This window comes from Perissodus microlepis, chromosome 8 (genome assembly GCF_051167445.1).
Source record: "Perissodus microlepis isolate ML-2025 ecotype Zambia chromosome 8, ASM5116744v1, whole genome shotgun sequence".
NCBI lineage: Eukaryota > Metazoa > Chordata > Actinopteri > Cichliformes > Cichlidae > Perissodus > Perissodus microlepis.
The window spans coordinates 8539503-8563719 of record NC_140468.1 but is presented as its reverse complement, the minus strand read 5'-3'; the positions used below and the strand labels follow the sequence as shown (position 1 = coordinate 8563719).

The 24217-nt window shown below is 38.5% G+C and overlaps 1 protein-coding gene across 2 annotated transcripts in view; it reads right to left on the bottom strand.

Annotated features, from left to right (window-relative positions):
- The window catches only part of ttyh2 (tweety family member 2), a 67055-nt gene that overhangs the window by 25999 nt on the left and 16839 nt on the right, over positions 1-24217 (bottom strand). For both annotated transcript variants that reach the window (XM_084937298.1, XM_084937299.1), the window contains exon 3: positions 10098-10209. In XM_084937298.1, the coding sequence (XP_084793424.1) occupies positions 10098-10209 (112 nt within the window). The remainder of the gene's footprint in view (positions 1-10097; positions 10210-24217) is intronic.

Sequence of the window (24217 nt, the reverse complement as noted above, 5' to 3'; positions counted from 1 at the left end):
AGCGCACAAGAAGAAAGAGTGGGGTAAGATTAACTGACACAGCAAATACAGTTAGAGGGTATGAGTCAATGGTATTATAATACATTAATAGATCTATCTAAAGTACTGCATAGAAGTCCTGAGAAACTAAATTTCTTTCTGTGTTTTTTAGGAAAATTAGGTGGTGATTTATTGAAAAATATGCAAATGTACACAGAAATAAGAAATACAACCTGTAAGGCAAAAAAGAGAGTTTGTTCACTTTCAAAAAGCTTGAAAGTCAGTATTTGGTATGACCACCTTTATTCTTCAACACAGCCTGAACTCTCTTAGGCAAGTGTTCTTGTAACTTTTATAAGTAGTCTTCAGGAATAGTTTTCTAAACTTCTTGCAGGACATTCCACAGCTCCTTTGGCAGTCTTTTATCCCCTTCTCTGTCAAGATGAACCACTTTAATAATGTGTGCTTTTTTATTCATTTATGTTTTTACTGTTGTTGTTGAAGCAATCAGACAGTTTCCAGACGGTACAGCATGGCTGATCAAAAGCTGATGGCTCAAATACAGCCTAAAACAATCACAGAGCCTCCACTGTGTTTTACAGATGGCTAAAAACAGACACAGTTTTAACCCCTTTCTGACCTCTTCTGACTCTCAGATAGTATTCGTCTGCAACCTTGACAGTTCTTTTGCACTTAACATGCCAAAGTCCATGTTTTTTGTTTTTTTTAAGGACACATTGCAAACATATGCCAATAGCTCTATCAGAATCACCTTGCTGGTGCAAAAATACTATTTCATGCCCGACAAGTTCACAAATGTGAACAAATTATGTGTTTTTGCAAAAGCAGCTAGTAACAAAGTCCTTAAAGCTATCTTATCAGGTACAAGGACTGGATTGCAGAAGGATGTAAAAACTGTTTATCTATCTATCTGTCTGAAACAATGTACTTAACAGCAGTGAATTGTAGCAATGGACTACATATACTAAGTATAATATGCTTCTAATAATATTCTAAATATAGAAATTTTCTGTTGCTTAAAGTGAGGCACTCAACCGGTCAGTCAACAGCTGCTCTTATTCAGCTTTTCACTGAACAATGGAACAGAAAAGTCCATATGAAACAGCTGTGTGTGTGTGTGTGTGTGTGTGTGTGTGTGTGTGTGTGTGTGTGTGTGTGTGTGTGTGTGTGTGTGTGTGTGTGTGTGTGTGGGAAATCAACATTGAAGTAATTCATCTTCATGTGTTAAATGCTTAGGCAGTGAGAAGTCTTCTTCAACATGTATGAACTTCCATTAGTTTACAACATCTCCAACAAAAGCAGACGAAGCAGGAAACACAATCAATCTGAGGCCACTCCCTGACCTTTAGCCATGCGCTTAGCGTGGTTAAAGGTCAGGAAATATCCTGACCTTTATGGGGATGGCAACATCTCTCTGTTGGTCAGTAAGTCTCTCCACCGCTTTGTTAAAACATCTTTAAAATTATCTTTAAAAAATCAACTGTTAAAGAAAATGGTTTTCATAGTTTCCACATCGCAGATTATGAATCAAAGCACTCAAATCCTTGGAAGAGAAATGACTTGAAAGTCAAATGACTACTTAGTATGTTCTCATCCAGTTTTGCACTATAGATTGTTTTTTAACATGCAGGTTAGATTTAAGCACCTGGAAAGATACTAACACAGACCTTTACAACAGTAACCCCACATAATGCAAAAGCTGATGCCATAACTCAGTGTCGCACACCACTGCTGAAGACAACTTGTACTTGTTAGTGTAAGATGACGAACATGTCAAGACTTGCACACTCATTAGCATTTAGCTTACAGCCCTGAGTAGTAAAGCGTTTTCATAAACCTGTCAGACAACTAGCATTAACCACAATATCTTTGTCTTTTGCTTTTCTTCATGGCAATAAGAAACCGAAGCTCCTGGAGAAAACCCATGCAAGCACAGGAACAACATGCAGGCTCCACACACAAGGACTCTATTTGGGTTCAAATCAAGTATCCTATGAGGCACTGACCCACCGTGCTGCCATAGAGTCAAGCCACCAGCCTTTAACGCTTGAAGTCTTATTCACAGAAAACTCATCAATACAACTGATGCTTTAATGAGTTGTCAGCAAAACATACAAGTTTGAACACAGCATAATGTTTTCTATGCCAGACTTTTCTGCTAAAATAATAATTTACTGACAGTGTTTTTTTTATTACTGAGGTCATATGTTTGCCTGAAAGAAGTTCCCAGAATTATGGACAAAGGTGAGATTTTCGTAAACATGAGGTTGGTCTGTGCTGCCAGTCAGCAGCAGAGCTCAGACAGAGGACTGTGTGGGAGAGCTGGGCTACTGTGCATGTTGATGCATAGTTTTAGTTTAAGTAAACAGATCAGCTTGGAAAACAGCCAAAACTAGAAATTGCAGAGGCAAAACAGCAGGTTTGCTAGTGCTGCTGTTGGTGGTTAGATATTTTTTTCAAACCAACACCTCACTATGAGACTCATAGTTTATTTACCTGTTTAAGCCCGAAAGGAAGAGTGATCCCCTAAGCCAAACAACAAACAGATAAACAGCAAACAGACACATTTATTGTGACAAATCACATTTTTATTTATGGCCAAGACAACATTATACAGTATTTATGTAACAAATATCGAACCATCTTCTTGGGTTTAATTACTGTGTACTTTGCTTGAAGGGAGAAGTTGTTTACAGGGAAATGGTGTTCGTGGAGACAACCTGCTATAAGATAATTAAAAAGGGAAATAAGCGCTCTTATTCAGCTCTGGGTACTTGGCATTCACAAGCAAGACTACTCATATTGTTGTTGGCTTTGTCAGGGACAAGGCTTGCTGAAGCTAAAAGGAAAGTTTGGATAGCAGTAATTAGTTGGTTTTGCATGTAATGTGTGGGCCACATTATACAGCTTACGGAAGAGCTGAGAATAAATACATAATGAGAAAAAAGGAAGAGAAAGGTTAAGTGCAGCTGATTGAGCATTGTTTGCTAAACTTTCATAAATATGTCTTCATAAACGAATCATTGGACTGCCCACAATTAAAACTATATTTTTCTTTCAAAAAGTGAACGATATTAGACATAATGCATCATAACATGAATAATGTTTACTAGAATGTCTCAAATCGAGTTTTTTTGCTATTAATGCAGATTCATTTCCTTTTCGTGTGATCTGACTACACAGGTCAAAATTCCAAACATAAGAGAAACCAGATGAAGTTTGATTTAGTTTGTCTTCCTTTGTATTTAACTTTGATAAAGTTGTGCATGTTGTTAATCCTTTTGATGAACGATGCTATTCCATAAGGTCGCTCCTTACAAAATTAGTCATTAGATGTCGATTACCTTAATGAAAAAATCTAACGTGACATACTTGTATAAAAGCAGAGCAACTACTGAAAATCACAGGTTTAAAGAACTCGTCCATTCTTATAGTGAGACAGAAAAGGGAGTTAGATGTGATGTGATTAAAGTAGAGTTAGGTGGATCCAAGTGTAGACACTTGGAAGCCATCTGGGCATTGGGGGAAAGATCCAATGCACAGCAGCAAATCTACAACAGAAAGGCTGAAAAAGAAAAGAATTACAATGTTGCAATGAGCCAAAATCCAGACTTCAACTTGGTTGAAATGCTGTGTTGGGACCTTAAGAGAGCTGTGGATAAAACAAATTCCCACAAAATCCAATTAACTAAAGCAATGTTTTAGAGAAGGATCATTCTGTGGATCAGAATTCCTCCTCGACGATGTGAGAGACTGATAAAGTCATACAGAAAATAATCACTATGAGTTATTGCTGCTGAAAGTGCTCCTATGAGCTGCTGAATAATGGGGTGCACACAGCGCTGTGAAAACATCACATTTTCTTACATCATTCATACTGGTGCGCCTCCTGATTTATGGGTGAATGTTTTCAGAGGACGTTAATATAGTATTCTCAAAAAAATTGATCACTTTAATCGCAGCAAACCTTTTTAATTTTCATTTAAAGTTATCACTTTGATTGATTGCCATAAGAATGACTTGAAAGCTAATCAGACAGAAATCCAGCACACAGTGGCTTCTGGGTTTTACAAAAAGAAACAGATCGTATGCACAGGCATGTAGCACTCTGTACTTTGTTATCTGATCACTCATCAATACATCTTCTTCTTCAAACTGAGAAGATGAAATTGCAGATGAAAAATGAAAGCACATATCTGATCCTCGCCTCCTGTGTAAGAATCTTATCTAAAATGCCCAGGGAGACAGACAATCCAGCTAATCTCTCCTTCGTCTTGGTCTGATACTCACTGTGTGGGTTGATCCGCACCGATCAAGAAGATATAATTCCCCTTTTCCAGTCATCTCAGCCTTTATCTCAGACTGATGTTTTAAGGGCACGGAGAAGTACTTTCTGCCTCACATCTTTTCTAAACAAACAATTTACAGTAGATTGTACTCAGTGGCTAGCTATTTTCTTGTGGGATATTCATTTCTACATGCCAGAGGGTAAACAACAAACAATGAAAAAAATCTAAAGAACCATTATACGTGACATTATTCGGATAAAATATGCATAACCTTAAGCAGAGAAAAATGACAATGGGCTGTGAAGTTTCAAATGTAGATTCTCGCTTCAGGAAATGGAAAAAAATACAGATCAATGGGCATCATGTGCAGACTCTTGTTTACACATTTTAAAGCCCCTGAGCATCATTTGAAGGGGAGAAACAGTTATGTAGTCTCAGATCCTACTTACAGAAAACCTTGCCATTTGCCATGTCCATCTTTCAAAATGCCATCATTTTTTCCAAAGAAGTATTATAATACCCACGGGTAACTTAATCCATCCTGTCTCCTAAGGCTTGTACACATTTCAGGCACAGAAATGTTTCCTTTCTTTAAGCCCTGGTCTGAGATTCTACAGAATATAAATACCACTTCACTAGAATTTGATCTCTATCTTTAAGCCTGTTCGGGCTGGTATGTCTCTGTGGAAGTGATGCCTCAGAGAGATGAGGGATCACAAAACAGAGAGTGAATGTAAAAGAACAGTTCTAATTTGAGGCACAAACCTCCCAGAAAGGGTTCGTCTCTGAGATGAACCATGTAAAAAAGAAAAAAAGAAAAAAAAAAAGGAGTAATTTCTAATTCTTTGTAGTGTTTTCCTTTTTAAAAATTCAGTGCTGCTGAGCAGGCATCACAGAATCACTTACAATCGTCTCGTAATTGCTTGATAAATGAGAACCGTTTGACTGTATTTTTGAAATTAAAAAAAGGATAAGATATGGAATCAGATCTTTTTTCTGCAATCCATTGTGTCTGTATGATAGAAGAAGAGAAAAGTTTCTTCAATTAAAATTGAATGTGGGAGCTAGAGCGTGAAATGGAACATGGGTCTGAAGTGCCTTGGCAGCTCGGTCACAGTTAAAGATAGAGACCATCTTCACCACTGGGTACCGAAGCTCTGAAAACATCTCTTTAAAAATAAATTCCTTTTTTAAGTTTGATACTGAATGATCACGAAGCTTCTAGGAGGTCATCCTTCAGAGTGGATTAGTGGTGTTTATGAGTTTGTTGATGAAAGACTGAACAAGTTTTCAAAGATGATGTTTCTCCTTAAGTTTTTGCAAAACTGTTACTTCTTCTACTTCGACTCTAAGAGGCACATTTTGAGGTAAAGCATCAGTTTCTCTGATAAAGATAAGTCTCACATCGCTGGTTTTCTCCAATTTAGATATTTAGACACAGAGTGATGCAGTCCACTGCCTCAGCAAACACCTTGGTTGTCTCCTTACTGTGGAAGAGCAGTTTTGCTTTCAGGCTCTTTCCTGTTATCCAAAATCCTCTCCCATTCCCTATGCATGAGCAAAACCATCCGCAGTCCAACTGTTTGTTCTAAATTAACTTGTACATTTTGGTGCTGGACTTTCAATTCCCCTTTGACTGCAACAGTTTATTACAATCCTCAAAAAGATTGTTTTGCTTGAGAAAATTTATGCTAAACACATGCGCATAGGCCTATAAAAACAAGCCATGCTTCTATTCTACTCATTTCCAATTACACTGAATGAAACAACACACATTTGCAGAAAACCAACGAATAGTCGTAAATATGGCAAAACTGGCATGTACCACAGACTCCATGAAAATCTGTAGTTTGTGGCACAGTTTAGTCAGCTGGTGTTGTGGTAGTCACATCAATGGGAGTAATATGCTGTCATGTTGAACTACAAACTTCTAGGTAAAAGAACTACAGCAGTGAACACAAATTCACCTTTTCCTATAAACCTGTATGTAAGTAGAGATGGATGTGATCACCACGAAATTGCCAAAAGCTGTAGTTCTTCTAATAACGACGTGAAGCTGTTTAGATATTTTACATGGGACAAAAACAGTCTGGTGCCTTTAGACATGTTCATGTGGACTGACTTGATTTTTGAACCAGCTTCACATCGTTATTAGAAGAACTACATCTTTTGGTGATGTCATGGTGATTACATCTGTACAGACTGTTTTTGCCCCATATAAATATGCATTTACATATTTTACATGGGACAAAAACAGTCTGAGGGCTTACCGACATGGGTTTTGGAACCATCGTCAAGTTGCTGTCAGTTGAGGAACATTTGACACTTGTTCATCAATTTAAATTTTAATCCCCAGATGTTGATGCTTATGTCTAGGCCACACACATGTCAATCGCCAGCTCTACTTTACCCCTAACAATACCTCAAGATACTTAAATTTCTTTGAGAAATGTCATTTCTACGAGACAGAAGAAAAACCATGGTCAGGCTGTAAATATGGACATACAAGGTGCTCATAAAATACCAGAAGCTTGGCCGGTAACACTCTTTCCCTACAACCATAATAAATTCACCTGGACAGAATAGGGCTCTATGTGACCTTGAATATGTTCTTTATGTGCCGTTGAGTTTTTTTTGACACTTAATATAAGCGAGTTAAACATCAGGTTCTTACACTAGGAGTATTTACAAAAATAACTATAATAAATAAATAATTGTGTTTCAATATTAGCTTGTATCACGAAAAGCTTATCGTTTTGTGTTATTACAGAAGCTTCTAGTGAGAATGGTGTAAAATGGTGTCAGGCCAGCATCCAAACCTTAGTTGAGCTCTGGCCAATTGTTCAGTTACTGACCCAGACACTGACCTAGTCCACTGGATGATTGCTTTCCAAAAGCTCTAATAACATCCTTCACCCGCCGAGTTATTATTGGTGTTTAAACACTCCAAATATGAGATCAGTCCCATTACCACTAAAAGGCATCCAAGCGGGCCAGTTTCCAGAGCTAACATTACTGTTCGAAAGCAATGCTGCTGAAATGCAAGTGCTTTTTTTAAAACTCACTTTCTCAGTAGGTTTATTTCGTGGTCTGCCTCAGAGGGAATTCAGTTTGTTAAATTTTTATAACAAACTGAACTAAACTTGCAAAGTGTGCATCTTTTTTTATTGTTTTAAGCTTAAGAGTGGAGAGTTGTTCACAGATTCTCACTATGTATGACTAGTGTATATAGTATGTTGCATGGTTGATGTTATGTACTGTAGACCAAAGCACCAGTTAGGAAGTCTGCATAAAAATGATTGGTCCTAACAAGTTGTGTGCATGCAAGGCAGGTAAGCTGTGTGTATCAACTGCAATTGTTATAGTTTCAGCATCACCACCAGTTGTAACTGGCTATGCAGCATTAATTATTTAATAACCTGTTTGTTATTTAGAGGCCAGAGTAATATTCTATATTCTTGCTATTCCTCCGTATTCTTTTGCTCAAGCCACCTTCTTCATCTTTTTCCAGGTTTCCGTGTGAGTCTGTGTCCATAACACATCATAAGCATATATTCCAGACCGTTACTAATTAAACTCTCAATAGCAGCAGAGGAAAAAAAGCATCTGATGACAAAGAGCCTAACTTTCCTCCTTTTCTCACTTATATTCTGAGCTTACCCCTTTTCTAAACTTTCTAGGAGCTGGGCTAAAAGGCATTTGCATGGTCAAAAGGGCAGAGAGGCCTTCATTGTCAATGATTTCAATGCCAATTTTAACCCCGACTCTGCCAATCAGACGGGCTTGCACTGCTCCTTGTTCTACCCATCAAAGGGCTTTGTCTCCTGAGCTCATGGTTGATTAGGTGGGGGGAGACTAGGAACTGTGTGTGGCACACTGGGCTCTTTGTCCAACTCAAGAATTAGACTCCTTAAGAGTCTATAGCAGCATGCAATGAACTCACTCATGCACATGCACACACAGGCATGCACATTCACACACATAAGATGCCCAAATAAAGGCCACTATGTCCAATTAAGTGCTTGCACAAGTTCACACACCCTAGAGGAACATACTGATAAGTGCTCCAATATGCAATATATTATTGATTTCTCTCCACTTATTATTAGGATTCTGATAAACTAATGTGACTGTCCACTTTCCAAAATTATTGGCAGAGAATCAGAGAACAATAAATAAAATCTAGAAATGCCAAGAGATGCATCTTTGCCTCTTTATTATAGTAATACAAGCTTAATATGCGGTTATATTGATCAAATGGAATAAATCAAAAATGCTAACTTGTGTGTTGTACAGTATGGCAGGAACTAATCCCAGATGACCAAATAGAGTAGCACAAGTGATATCTCAACTTCAGCAGTCACAGAGATCTTACATGCTTCCAGTTTAAAATATTGATGAAGTCCCACAGCTTAGAACCACTCTCCTTTTAAGTCTGTGATTATTTTCCCTAATCACCAGCATCAGATGTCCTAACATGCCACAGAACACTGCTGCAGAGAGCGCGCTGCAGGCTCTCTCGAGACGTGTTTATTACCGAGGCCAAGTCGAGTCGCCACGCTGAGTGTCTCACACACCACTACATTAATCTCCATTAATACAAATGGAGACTTAATCCCTACTCTTTGACAGCGAGTTATCCTGGATCGACACTGGTCAAACGCCTGATGAGAACACACAGTGAAGGCTTTAAAACCTCAACAATTAATAGCTACACGATGTTCTATTACTGCTGGCAAATATAACTAGAAGATAACAGTTTTAAGAATGGGTTAAAAGTGCAGATACCAGTGTTTAAAAAAAGTCCGACAAGTGATGCCAGTACTAATATTATTTTGTTTGTTTGTTTTTGCTATATAGTGTGTATATAGTGTGTGTTACTATTTAAATTTTATTCCTGCACAGTTAGCGTGGAGCACCTATAATTTTATTCTACATCTACAATGACAATAAAAGGCTATTCTAGTCTATATTTATGCCCTCTTTAGTGCCAAGAATACACAAAAAATCATTAAAAAAAGTCTTTCCAGTCTGCATCATGCTCACGTTCACACCTATGGGCAATTTAGAATCACCAGTTAATCTAACACCATGCATTTCTTTGGACTGGGGGAGACGCAATAAAGCAAACTCCACTGAGAAAATGCCCCAGACTGGAAGGCTAACCACCACACCACTTTTAAATATCAGTACTGATATCAGTGTAAAATTCCACATTTTGGAATTTAGTCTTAGTCTTTACTGGAGTCCTAATCAAGTGTCAAATGATGGCGTTTCTTATGGAAAACTGCATCTGGACAAAATTAAAGAATGCTCAAAAAACACAGTGAACTTAACTGAGCATAAAAGACAGGACGGCTCTGTGTTTGCTGAAGCCACAGAGGCTAGGAGAAGGTGGAGCAGGCAGAGGGAGTGTGTGTCTCTCTCAGAGGACGAGGTTTGTGTGTGGAGAGGCTGTCAATTTGTGTGTAGCCGTAAATAGCTATTAAAAAAAAACCATAAAAACATTTAAAGGCATACTATATTGAGTCCTGTGGACTTTCCTTCTCTTTGGAGCCTGTGTGGTTGTGCGTCTGTGTGTGGGAATACATCACATCCAGCCTTTCTGAAGTCTTCACCCAGAGTTGTTTGATTCGTGCTTCATTGGTCACTCATTTATAAACCATGCATGTTATGAAATGGCGGGAATTTAATCAAATGCTTTCAATTTATTTTTGCAAACTAATACATGATGTAATCTCATCCATCCAGAGATATGTGAAGCGTTAATTGTGTGACACTAATATTCGTAAATGATGCTTTACATACCAGACTGTCCACTCCACCCAGCGTGTGATTGGCGTTGTACAAGGAGTAGGTCATCTGGTATACACCGTCATTGGTCTCGCTGTTGCCATAGAAACCCACACCCACTGCGACGCTGCAGAGAAAAGATGCATAAAGGCGCAGGTGAACCTTTGATAAAGAAGGAGCAGAATATAAAAGCAGTCTCTTGGATTTTAAATCATCTACATCCAAAGTGATGCCATTTTCGGTCCTTAAATTAAAAGTTTGCCAGCTTCAAAGCCATTATCACAACCTGGCTGAGATTAAACATTAATGCGAAACGACCCGTAAACAACAATTTTCTGTCTACTTGAAAACATCTTTGCCAACCTGCAGTGGAAATATACAACTTACAAGGTAGTATAGCATGGCACACTGGAAAAGAGCACAACGTTTTATGAATATTTGATGCCTTTTTTTTAAAGATAAAAAAAGAACTGGCTATTATCATAAAGCAGTATCATCAATTTCTGCATCAGGCTTGAGTTTTGGAAAAATTTTAAATGTATGAAGTTAATGAGGCACTTTGGGACAGAAATTTTGTTTTAGCTATTCCGTAATTATTTCCCACTGTAAACAGCTGTGAAGCAGTATGAATGGTATTACAGTGCGAAGGCTGAGTTGCTGAGTGTGTTGGTGAATTCAGGGAGTAAAAGCCAGCTCGCCCAAAGGGTCTGATCTAGCTTACAGAATGATTTTAGAAAGTGTGAAAAATGAAGAAAAGGAGGGTATTGTATTTCTGGAGCTTTTAATGTATTTTACATCAGGAAGCACTGCTGTTGTTAAGGTGTTAAGAATTGATCTCTCCATCGCTCCATCCATTTGTTAGACTGCTCATTTTATCCTAACCAGTGGTCTGAGTTATCAGTTTAACAGCCTTGTCACTAACAGCCATTAGCTGTCTGTCTCACCACACCGTAGTGTGTCCGATGTGTTATTTTTTGATAAATATCGCCAACTTTTTATGTAAATACAACAAACAGGATGTGGAAAAACTAAGAAACCTTAATGAAAAACAATAAATTGCTGATTTATAGAAAATAAATACCTGTAATTTGTGTATGTGTGTGTTTGATGCACATATATCTCACAGCGCAATGAAGCAGCAAAAACTTTTTGGATTTCTGCGTTAATTTTTGTAAACAACACTCTTTGAATCAGAAATTATACAATACAGGCCTCTGGAACGCGTGTGCATAAATTGAAACCACTTTTGCATATTCAGCCATCCAAGGATTTAATTTGTTGAGCTGGAGCATCAGCACAAACAGAATAATAACCGGCACATTCTAAACACACACACTTAAGTAGTCTCTCTGAGCTCCACTTTTTCCCTAAGTGCCGTCATATTGTGCTGCCATATGATGGGATTTCAAAGTAGCCGCACAGTTAACTACAAGAAGATTTAATGCTGCAACACAATGTCTCACAATATACTCCAAAGACCCTGCACAAGAATCCTCTGCAAAGACAAGGATGTCCAAGTCTTGCACTACAGACACTAAAGGCCGTAGATCAGAGCAGTGAGCAACAGAAAAACATGTGGTACAGTTCTCTTGTTTTATACCCTTTCTTTTCAATAACTACGCAGGACAAAAAAAGGAATACAGATCCCGTATATGACCATGATCTGTGAGAAACAGGACATGACAGAGCTTAGTACACCTCCCAAGGGAAACTTTATATACACTGCTTGCACTCAAATACAACAGTGCAACAGTAACTTCAAAGATTGTGGGCATCTGAGAAGCTTATAGTTTCAATCCTCCTTGGATCAGGAGAACTGAACTCAACTGAAAACAAGGATGTAAGAATCTGAACGTCAACTCTCACATTACAAATTGCGCTCATATCTCTCCTCTCCAAAGTGTGATAAAAATAGACACTTTTTATGCCTTTTTATGCCTGTTTTCTTTTTTTATTCAAGTTCATATTGCCATTGCAATGTTAAAATTACCTGCAGACCACTTTATTAGGTAGACCTGTTCTAATGCTGTCAGGCATACAGAGTAGGTCAGAACGACCTGCTGAAGTTCAAACTGAGCTTCAGAAAGGGGAACAGAAGGACTTCAAACCTTGATGCAGATGTGTTACAGCTGCAGGAGAACACATTGGGTTCACCAGCTCACTAAAAGAGCAGAAAATTCTACAGCAGAAAATGTGAAAAACAGTGCCTGGTCTGCTGATTTCTGCTACACCCTTGGACACCAGTGTCAGAATTTAGCCTAAACAACATGCAAGCATTGTCACGATCCTGGGTCATTTTGTTGTTTATGGTTTATGTTTAAGTTCATTAGCTTATCTAATTTCATTTCTATTTTGTCTATGTTGCCCTGTTATAGTTCATTGTTTATTAGATTCCACTTGTGTCTTGACCCCTGTGTTTAAGTCTCCCTTGTCCTTCATGTGTGTCAGGTCTGCGTGTGTTATGTTGTCAAGCTCGTGTTGTCATGTCTGCATCTCTTTATGTTTCCTGTTCTATTTTGAAGAGGTCTGGTGTCCCACGTTCATTGTGTTTAGTTTCACTTCCCCTGTGGCGTCATTATGTTATTTCTAATCAGCTCCTTTCCCATGCGTTTCCACTTCCCCTGTTCACCTCCTGTGTGATTTAGTCTGTGTGTTTTCATTCATTCCTTGTCAGGTTGTCTGTTGAGTTTTCGTCATGTTTCCATGCCTTCATGTTTCCAGGTTCTTCCATGTTCAGGTATTTTTGACACACTTTGGGATCCTTAGTACCAGCTGAGGTTAGTTTAAACAGCTACATGAGCATTGTTACTGTAGCATAGCCATCCCTTTCTGATCACAGTGTACCCATCTTTTGATGGCTGCTTCCAGCAGGATAATGTGCCATGTCACAAAGCTTAGATCATCTCAAACTGATTTCGTGAACATGTCATTGAGTTCACTGTCCTCAAATGGCCTCCACAGTCACCAGATCTCAATCCAATAGAGCACTTTAGGAATGTGGTGAAACAGTAAATTTGCATCATGGATATGCAGCTGACAAATCCGCAGCCACTCTGTGATGTTATCATGTCGTTATGGAGCAAAAACTGATCTAAGCCATGAAGAACTGAGGCAGTTCTCAAAGCAAAAGCAGGTCCAAATCAATACTAATAAGATGCACCTATAGCGCTGTGCCCACTAAATAAATAAATACTGACCATCATTTACTGAACAAGGTTAAATGTTTAGAAGGTCTTTTGTGTGTGATTTTTTTATTGCACACAATAGTAATGCAACACACTGAAGACACTATTTGTAGGTCAGCACTACTTCGCGTGGCAGGTCAGGACTAAAAGAAAACTAAGCAGGACTCAACCTGACTGAGCTTTAGATTAAGGCTGTGGTTCCTACAGACTTATCCCTGATGTTCCGGATAAATTTTAAGCTGAAAACAGAGACTATAAGTCTGCAGCCATCAGCGCTTCCTCTAACATTCACTTAGAATGGCTAAAATCCTGCAGAGCTGTTATGATCGTTGTGGTCGAAGCAAAGCACAGGTGGAGCTAAACAACGGGGGCAATTTTCCTAATTAGTACAGCAGAGATGGCCTCATTAAATGACCCCCTGCAGATAAACATCCCACTTGGCAGGTTACAGACTTACCCTCAGGGAGAGCAGTTAAGAAAGTGGGGACAGGCATTACAGACAAGAATAAAATCATCATTTTAGAGGAAGACAGGAAGCGATATAGACAGTCAGCACTAAAAAAAAAAAAAAAAAAGACAAATACAGGTGACGAAAGAAGTCACAAAAGCAGAGAGAAAGACCCTCGGATACAAAAAGCAAGACTGGGCGGGGGTGGGTTGGGTTCCTCACCAAAGATACATAGCATCTTATTTGTTCTTTGTATATCTATGTTTGTGTGCTATTAGCCCCTTTAACAGCACAGATGCAGGGAATGTATTAAAGCAGTCACAGCTTGGAGAACCACAGACTTACTTCTAAAAAAGGCAACTATTTTAGGCAGAATTCAGATTAAAAGAACTGAGAGGACAAATAGAACGTGTCTTCTTTGCCTTCTCTCTCCCCTTTGTACTCCCTCGGTCCTGCCAGTTCTCTTAGTGCTGCTACTTGAAATATCCATCGTCTAATTCAAAGAGAAAGAACACCATAGATTTGAGTAGGCATGTACTGAGCAAGAGTCCAAACTGTCACATTGATAAATGAATAAGTACATAACAGACAGTGATGGGAATTAATAATAAAATAAAATAAAATAAAATAACCTAAAAAAAAATTCAGCCTGAAGCAAAAAAAAGCTATGCTAAATAGACCCTGACAGGTCTGAATATTTGAAATTTTGCCCCAGAATGGCAGCAATGAATCTCTTGGGATGATAAGTATAGACGGGTGAGCTTATATTTTACGCTGCCCTACTGAACTCTCAGCAGGGGAAAATCCCCTTTGATATAAACTACGGAACACAAATAGTTACTTTCTGAACTTTTCATCTTTTTTTAGAGCTACAAAAAGTCCAGCATAGCTCATTTAAGTTCTGAGAAGCAGTAAAAACAAACGTATATGCTGCCAATTACTTGGTTGGTACATTTATATTGCTGATAGATTTTGTGTTACGGCGGCTCGTTCCAAAAGCTTTCCTCTAATGGATTCAGTGGATACACAGACATCCTCTCTCACTTGTGGCCTCTGTTATAATTTCTACTTTGTGACTGTCAAGAGAGATGTTCCACAAAAAGAAATTTAAAAAAATGTATATTTAAAATCGACAGGAAAAGAGAATAATTTTTAACGATCTATTACTTTTTTTATAGGCAGTAGAAGCAAAAAATAAAATAAAAATCCCCTTATTATTACACTTCTTGGACTAGATTGGAGAATACTGACATGTTATTATCTTTTATTGAAAGAATTTGTAATTTTGTGTTCTAAAACATCCTGTGGCGGGTCAGTACTGTCATCATAATAAGACTAACAGTGACCTCACTAGACTTATTATTGTTTTCATTCATGAAGAATTATTGTTCTCTTTTCTGCTTAGTTTAGTTTTAGTCAGTTTCCAAAGTCGGACTGATCATTTCAATGGTAACCACTGTCCCTGGAATCCACTGGATTGCTGTGTGGAGTTTGCATGTTCTCATTGTGCCCATGTGAATGCTCTCCATGTACTCTGGCTCTCTACCACAATCCAAAGACAGGCATGTTAAGTGTGTTTGTGTTAGCCGTGTGATAGACTGGCGACCTGTCAGTGTTGTACCCCACGTTTCCATACAGCAATTTAAATGAGCAGCCGTCCAACACCCCAGATCTGGAAATGAACGGGTATCTTCAGTGTTGCTGTGCTTGGGCATGACTGTCAACCTTTGCCAGTTATTCTCTCTTTTATGCAATACGCACTCTTCAACGGCACTTTTGCGGAGCTCAAGATTTTACACATTGTGTGGCTTAAATAGGGTATTTTCTGGAATGGCTGATTTACTTTCCTCTCACATGCCCTGTATTTGTAATTTACATAATGCGTGTTCTCATGAGGTATCACTGAGGAACTGGAGATCCATGCTCTTGCACGGACAGTGGTCACAGTCCATGAATGCCGTGCTTAAATCCAACTGATTGCTCAGGTGCATTTGTTTAAGTGTGCCGGCGTATGGTTCTCCTAACCCTGCCAGTGCACCGCACACAGTGATCAGACAGAATTGAACAGTTTACCTTTTGCATACACCGATAGTTAATAAACTCACCCTCTTTGGCATAATGTGCTTTGTTGGCATTCAAATTAGGGCTGCCACAAACGATTATTTTGATAGTCGACTAGTCACCGATTATTTTTGCGATTAGTCGACTAATCAGATCATGCATCCATTGGACGTACAGCTTATTGCAGCATGCATCTGCTCTTATATAACTATCATTAGCTTACAGCTTTAATTGTTTAAGGTATGTGCTAACTAAAAATAAAGACAAGATGATAGTTTATTAAATTTTAATGAGATTTGCAGATTGTTTCGGTGAAGTTTAATAAACTCCTTGCTATCTAAAATATAACGGGACACCGGAGTATATTCTTGAGCAGCTCACACTTCTGATAATCAGTTGTCTGCTTGACGTTTATTCAGCTGTGTAAAAACTATAACTTTAATCTCAGCCAAACCGATTTACTCAGGAACAAATAAAATACTACAAAAAGCCAAACAATAACATTTTTAAGTTATCTAAGTGACTTATATATGTTTAACCTGAGTAGCGAAAGACAGCGGTGGGTTTGAAAACGATTTGCCGGGAGTCCGGTGTTCTCACGGGCTCTAGTGAGCCTTGCCCCCGGCTAGCTATCGAGCTAGTGGGTAACAGACGTCTCCGAAAACGTCGGAGTGCTTTTGAAAATATGTGGTGTCTTGATAAACTGAGGAGATATTTGAGGTTTACACAGTTACATTCTCGCCTGAAAATATGTTAAACGTTTATTTTGTGACCCAGAAAGAATAATAAGAGTAATATTAAAACTAACTAGCTGCCACCATTGTTGGAAACTGAGCTGGGCAGCGCTATGAATTCTGGGACAGAGCTACTTCTTCTTCGGGGTTTAACGGCAGCTGGCATCCTTGTACATGCAGTACTGCCATCTTCTGTTTTAGTCCGTTATTACACTCTTAAGTCCCACTACTTATTCCTGCGTCTTTTGTGATTTTACAAAGCTTCAAACGACGCGTCGACTATTAAATCAGTCGTCGACGATTCTGATAGTCGACGTAATCGTGACTAGTCGACTAATCGTGGCAGCCCTAATTCAAATAACCCCTCTGTAATTCACCTTGTAGTGACTGTGTGGGAATGAACTGTTTGGTTTTTGTAAATCACACCCTTCTTTAATCAAACTGTTCTTCTGGGAAGACTAAAGCAATATCAAATTAATTGAAATTCTTTTTAAAAACCCAAATGCTCATTGTGTGCCAAACTATCACGGTAATATACCTCAAGTAATATTCTAAACCGCAAACTATCATAGTTGTAGTAAAAAAAAAAATCAGTCCAGATGTCCTCAGCATGAGCAGCCTGATCAGTTATGATACACCATAATTACAGAGTTAATGTGCTACACCATGGGCAGGGCTGCAGCTACAGCTGAGTGACATCTGCTCTGGCTTCACCAGTGTTAATTATAACGGACATCACAGCGTATCAGACCTAGCCACTGTCAAACATAATTAGAGTGGAGGAAGTCAAGAGAAAAGGGGGAGACCGATCAGGATTATAGAGGGAAGGGAGGCAAAATCAGGGCAAAAAATAGAATTAGGGTGTAGGGAAAGGGTGAAAAGGACGGATGGGATTAATATGAAGCCAGTTTTCAACTTCAGTACAAATCCGGTGTGAAATCCACTAGGCAAACACATCTATGTTCTATTTCATCCAGTAGATGGACAAAATCAAAGTCAGGAGTCAGATGAAAGAGAGTCTGTTTCCCACAGGATGTTTCCTCCAACTTCACTGATCTCATATTTCATCCTGTCTTAGCTTACCAAGTCAGGCAACATAAACCTTTTAAGTACAGTCCTCCCCATTAGAGGGAGCTTTTTTGGTATGGACTGCAAATGATGATGAACTGGTCTGAACAACAATGCAACACACTTTATAATACTTTAAAATAGCTAATGCTGATGGAGAGTTTAACTTAAGACTTGTAGTATAATTTACAGCAGCACAGAAGTGTAGACCAGACAGATGGACATGATTTTGTTTAAAGGGTATAAATATAATCAGAGGAGGAAGCATAGACTTAGACTTTATTCCACTATACTCTAAACATATGTAAAATAAAAGGTCAAACTTTATCACAAAATGCAATAAAATAAAGCACTCTTATATTCACCAAAGGGATTTCTGTTCAAAAGAGAACCCAGTTCACTAGAAGCTGGAACAAAAACAAGAATGTAAATTAAACAAGGTTTAAACCAAAGTTCACAATCGAAACTGAGCAAATACAGAGAAGAGTGAAGCAGAAGCAGATGACGGGGGAGAAACTCAGGCTGAGAATTCAGACAAACTGACAACTAGAGGGTGAGACAACACTATAAATACACAGAAACTAATTGGGAAACAGGACACAAGGGAAACCGATGAGGTTTGGGCTGACACCCAACAAGCCAATAACACACACAGGAAGGGTGAACGAACACTGAACACACAAAGTAAACAACTTAACAAAGAAACAAACAAAAAACACACACAGAAAAAAAAGAAGAAGGAGATCTTAAACGATACCAGGTCACATGAACCAAGACTTACTGGTCCTGGTTCATTTGTCCTTTGAAGGCACAAGAATATTTGATTAGAACAGCAAGATTCACTCATAACTGAACCGTGGTCAGTGACAATGAAAGCATGCAAAGTTACCTCCAGGGGAGCAAAACTTTTTTTAAGGGCTGTAGGGAATTAACAGAGAGTCTCTAAACTGCACATGATATATATTGATACATATTGCTAGTACTGGATTTGACTCCCTTTTGTCTTTAGAGCAGCCTTAATTCTTTGTGGCACAGGTTCATCAAAGTGCTGAAAACATTCCTCAGAGATTTTGAGCCATACTGATATGACATCATCACTGCTGCAGATTTGTTGGCTGCACATTCGTGATGTAAATCTCTTGTTACACCACAACCTAATGATGCTCTAATGACTTGAGATCTGGTAACTGTGGAGGCCATTTGGGGACATTGAACTCATTGACATGTTCAAGCAATCAGTTTGAGATGATCCAAGCTTTGTGACATGACATGTTATCAGGGATCCTCTTCTCCATGCCTTGGTTCTAACAAGTGGTTATTTGAGGCACTGTTGCCTTCTTTTTACCTCAGCTAGTCTGGCCATTCTGCTTTGACCTCAGAGAATTGCTACTAGATATTTTTTTCTTTTTTTAAGGCAATCTCTATAAACCATGGGGATGGCTGTGTGGTGCAATCTTTGTAGATGAGTAGTTTCTTGAATTGTCAGACCAGCCAGTCTGCCGTCAGCAACCATGCCCATTCTGATGCTCGATGTGAACCTTAACAGCCCAAACATGTCTATAATAGTCATATAACAAAATAGCATCATATTACATATCCTAACCTACAAATACAATCAATGAGTAAGATCTTTATTTATTATTTATCAGGATTCTAATCAAGACTGGGCTTCAAAGAGCCCGACAGCAAAAAAAAAAGTAAAACACCACGATATCTTTTCAAACTGAAACACTCAATTTTCTCTGTCTCTTTTAAAGTTAATAGATAGGAAGTAGAAAAAAATGTGAGAGGACCAGCTGAGCCCAGCTTGACCTCTGCTCAAGAGCTGGCTATCATCAATCAAATTCAGATGATACAGGAGAGGGGCTCTTCCTCTAAGGACTGGCAGGATGCAGCAGCGCTGACTTCAATTTGGTAAAGCAATCTTATTGTTTGTGTCATATCATTGCTCACTGATCTCCATTTCCTTTATGTCACTTTTTCTTTTAATATGGTGTGCATTATTTTTTTCCATCCAGATTGAAGTGGTGGGGCTCTAAAATTATGGACTCAGTGTACACTAAAGGACTGAGCTGGTGATTATTTTTATCAGTGCAATAAACACAGCTAGTTTCTTCCATTGGAATAAATTACGCATGGTAAAGTTTCCCTCCATCATCTACTTAATAATCCTGCTACTGAGTTGGTTTGACCTTACGGATATGTTGCTGTGACAACAAATCCTACAGATGCTTTTAAGAACTAAGAAATCCAGGATCAAGGCAAATGGTCACCAATTTAATCCAGCTAAAACGTTAATCCACGTATGGCGATCCAGCCCAGGGAAACAAAGGAGACATGGGACAGCAGAAGGGAGGAGAAAGAAAAACTTCATTAAATGCAGTATGTCTCCTTGTCCCTGTGGGAGTAGAAGAGTTCTACTCCCTAATCACGCATAATCTGATTTATAAATTAGAGAGCAACACCCTTAAATCAGATAAATGAGTCATTACACTCTAATGCTATTAAGTCTGTTTTAAAATCCTCAACTTCAATTCTACCAAATTGGATTTAATAAAAATGAAGCACAACAGTGCTACATCTAGTTTAAACATATTGCTAATAAGCTTTCCCGCTGATTTAGCAATTTGGAGAGCTATTGAATTCAAAGATAAGCACAGCTCACCAAAAAACACGATGATAAACTTTGCATATGTCAGATCAACCTATTAATCTGGACTAAAAAATGAAAAGACACAAAAGAAAACATTAATTATACAACAATTAGCCGACGTCGCCCATTCTTTTCAGTGGTTTCTTTATGTCATCAGTAGAAAATGACTTCTGTTCCCATCAAGTGAAACAGTGCTCATTAAAGTTTCTTAAAATATAGAGCGTCTCAAGTGAGCAGTACTCCCTACATTAAAAATGTATGATGCAAAAGAGTGAAAATACAGTGGAGAGCACTAACTAGCAGAGGACCAGGACTATAGGAACTCTAGGCTATTCCATCTAATGACATACAGAACATGCCGCTATGTTTTTTTGGCATCGTGACGACAGATTGGCTCATGTTGTCAGATGTTCTTGAGAGCCCTTTAAAGCTGACGTCCTAGATACCAGACAAAGTTTCAAACCATGTCTCATGACCTTGGGGCTTCTGGGTTTGTAAGCACCAGATATTTTTTTGTAAATAGGAGGGAAAAAAATAAATTTTCTGAATCCATTGCTCTTCATACTTCACTGCTTACCGGCTGTGTCCCCTTTATTTGCTGTTCTACCTGTTAAACTTTCTCTCACACTCAGCACATGAGGGGTTTACATTAACAAAGTTACCATATGAACTGAAGGTGAAAAATTTTCATCACTACCAATAACTTTCTTATATTTTGTATAAAGGTTCACTATTATTTAATCTTTGCACAGTTGTTAAAACAATTGCTAATCTATTTCACTAAATCCACTGTGGGTTTAAGACTTAATTTTTTCCCCACTTGTGCTCCTTTTCAGATTTTACAATACCACTCACTGACTGTTAATCATTAATCATAGGGTTGCCCAGTAAGTCATATCATAAGCTTAACCATGATTCTGGATTCCCACAGTTAAATTAATATGATCAGGCGATAGTGAAAATGAATTCTTCACCGATAAAACACAAGGTAAATCAAGCACTCCCTACACATGCCAGCTGTTTCTGCACCATGCAGCTTTAAGTTTCCTTGACTATTCTGGGTGACATTACATTTAAAGATATGATATGATAAAATCCAAGTGTCTGGCACAGCAGCAGAAATGAATCATCATCCTTTCCCTGGAAATAATTCCAATTTAAGGCAAGTGTTAACCAAGAAAAGATCTTAGTCAAAGAGTGCTGTGGAGTTGTGTCTGCTCAACACAACACAACTTAACTTATTCAGCCATCTGAAAACATAACCACAAACTGCAGTTTGTTTGTTTGTTTGTTTTTTCATATCCATCCTTCCATCTCTCCATCTTTTTCCACTTATCCGGGGCCGGGTTGTGGGTGTAGCATCCTAAGCAAAGATGCTCAGACCTCTGTCTCCCCAGCCAGCTTCTCCAGCTTATCCATCCAGCTCATAAAAACACAGTGAAATCACCAACATAGTTCCATTTTGTTCGACCAAAGATGCACATTCTTTGCTACAGAGCTGCTGAGCACATGCAGGTATTATGAGCAGTGAAATACTTTATATTTGTCTTCTGGGAGATGCATTTAGGTAAGCTAAATAAACACTTAATTGTCTGCAAAGATGTTCTAATTAACTGGAATGTAAGAGCAAAATAAGTGGACTGTTTATTGAATTTTGTTTTACATTTTGGGCCACTTTTTATTTTTCTTCTAAGACGTCCACTGAAATTAGGTGAATAAAGAGAACCAATTTCAATTTACTGTAACACAGGAATGTAAGATAATATGAATGTGAGTGAAAGTGCATTGACGAAAGATTTTGTCACTAAAATCAACAAATGATTGGGACAAATGATCACGGTTGCAATATTAATCAAAATGATCATAATAATCGTTTTGGACATAGTCGTGCAGCAGTAATTAATCACATGACACTGGCAGTAGATAACCAACCAGCTGAGTGAGTTGTCACCTTATTCAGTACTGCTGGTTGGAGCCACCATAATTTGTGTTGATCTCTGTTTATTAGAATGATTATAATGGTTAATAACAAACTACTGGGCCACACTGAAAGTAGAGGACTCCACTCATTGGGGATCTGTGTGTGAGACTGATAAAAGCTGATGGGTTGGTAACATCTGAATCAGGTAGTTAACAAGCATGGTTGTCACATGGTTGACTGTCCCCTCCTTTGTGGATAGTCGAGTAATTCAGTTATCCACTTTGCGAGGACAGCGGAGCTCATTGAGGGATTTGATGGGTTCTATGTGGTGATGTAAGTGCTGACTGAGTTCACGTGTTCGAGTCGGTCGCAAAAGCCGAAACTTTAATGAATGAAAAGTTGGATCTTGCCAAAAATAATTAGCTGCTTTAGGCTTCCTATACCAGCTAAAGGCTATAACACTAATGCCATTAATCTATTGTATATATCACAGCTAATGTCACTTCACATCAGGGAAGTTTTCAGTTCACCATAGACTTGATGAGATGCAGCAGCCTCCAGCCAAAACAAATCACATTAACTGCAACGCTGCTCCATTATAAAATCTGAGGGGAAATACTGCGTCTGATATCATCTTAACGATAACAAAAAAGAAAACATTTATCCTTAAAATAGTATCGTTTTCACATTTTAAGTGGTTTATTTAATACGTGATTTTTGCATAAAATGCCATACTTAGGTTTGGCACTCACACAATGTGCGGGTGACACAAAATTTGTGCTAATGAAAAATACAAATTCATTGCACTGGGTTGCATTATTCTTCCAGTGACATAAACAAAAAGTTTTTAAACAAGCAAAACAAGTAGGTTACGTCTGCAGCAGTACAGTTTGATACTTAGGCCTGTACAAGCGAGAGGAAACGCTATTCAGTCATTCAGCAAGCCAGGAAAACTAGGAAGTCATTAAAACTGCACTGACTGGTATAATTTTCAAGACCTCTACAGTATGATATTCCTGCCATATTCCCAGTGAGACACAGAAGGGATTTTGATAGGTAGAATGACCTTCATGTGCTTCATTTTTTTTCCAATAAATAATTTAACAATACAACTGAAATAAAATTTTAAAATACTATAGTCATCTTTTGTCCCTCTATATTTCTACATTCTTTTGGCCTGCATGTGCAGTGTATATCATGAAGTATTGTGTCTTGATCCTCCCTCATTTCTTTATATTTTGCTTCCACGCTGGTCTCAAGCTGTAGTTCTCTGGGCTTTCTCTGAGTTTTTCTTTGGGCATTGGCTGCTTTTGCGTTCATTTTAATTCCACTGCTTGTACCTGTTTTTTATTTGTTTTTAAAGCCTAAAACTTGGCATTTCTCAGTATGGAAATTGGGCAAGTGAAGAACACAAATAAGAATTAACAGCTCTAAAAAAAAATTATCCACAGCAGAGGATCTGTATCTGAAACTCTAAGATGACCTTTCTGACCTCAAGAAATGGGAAAATATCCACCAAAGACCTGACAGAGGAAGTGACAGATGCATGTAGGGCTACAGTTGATCCAACTACTTGTTTGCTAGAGGATCAGTAATGGTCTCAGTGGAAGAATGGCTGCCAAGAAGCCATCCTTACGGGAAACGGGGAGAAAGGGCTGTGGTATGCCAAAAAAATTGCACTGAAAATCAGTTGCAAAAAGTCTTAGGGAAAGATGAATCCAAAATCACCAGTATGGCCAGGACAGATGTACAACACTGACTGTGTGCAGCAATCTGTAAAGGATGGTGGAAGCTCTCTCATAGTTTGGAGTTGCATTTGAGACAGTGGTGTTGAGGATTTTGTCAAAATTGATTCAATTAAGAAAACAGAAAAGTACGGTCAGATTTTGATCCACCATGCAATACGATCTGGAAAGTCTCAACGTCATTTTTTCCACATGACAATGATCCCAAACACACTACTTGGACAGAAAATCCCAGAGTTGAATACTATCAGTCATAGATTGGCCTCAGCAGAACGTGGATGTCAACATTACTGAAGCAGCATCTTGAGAGAGAATATAAC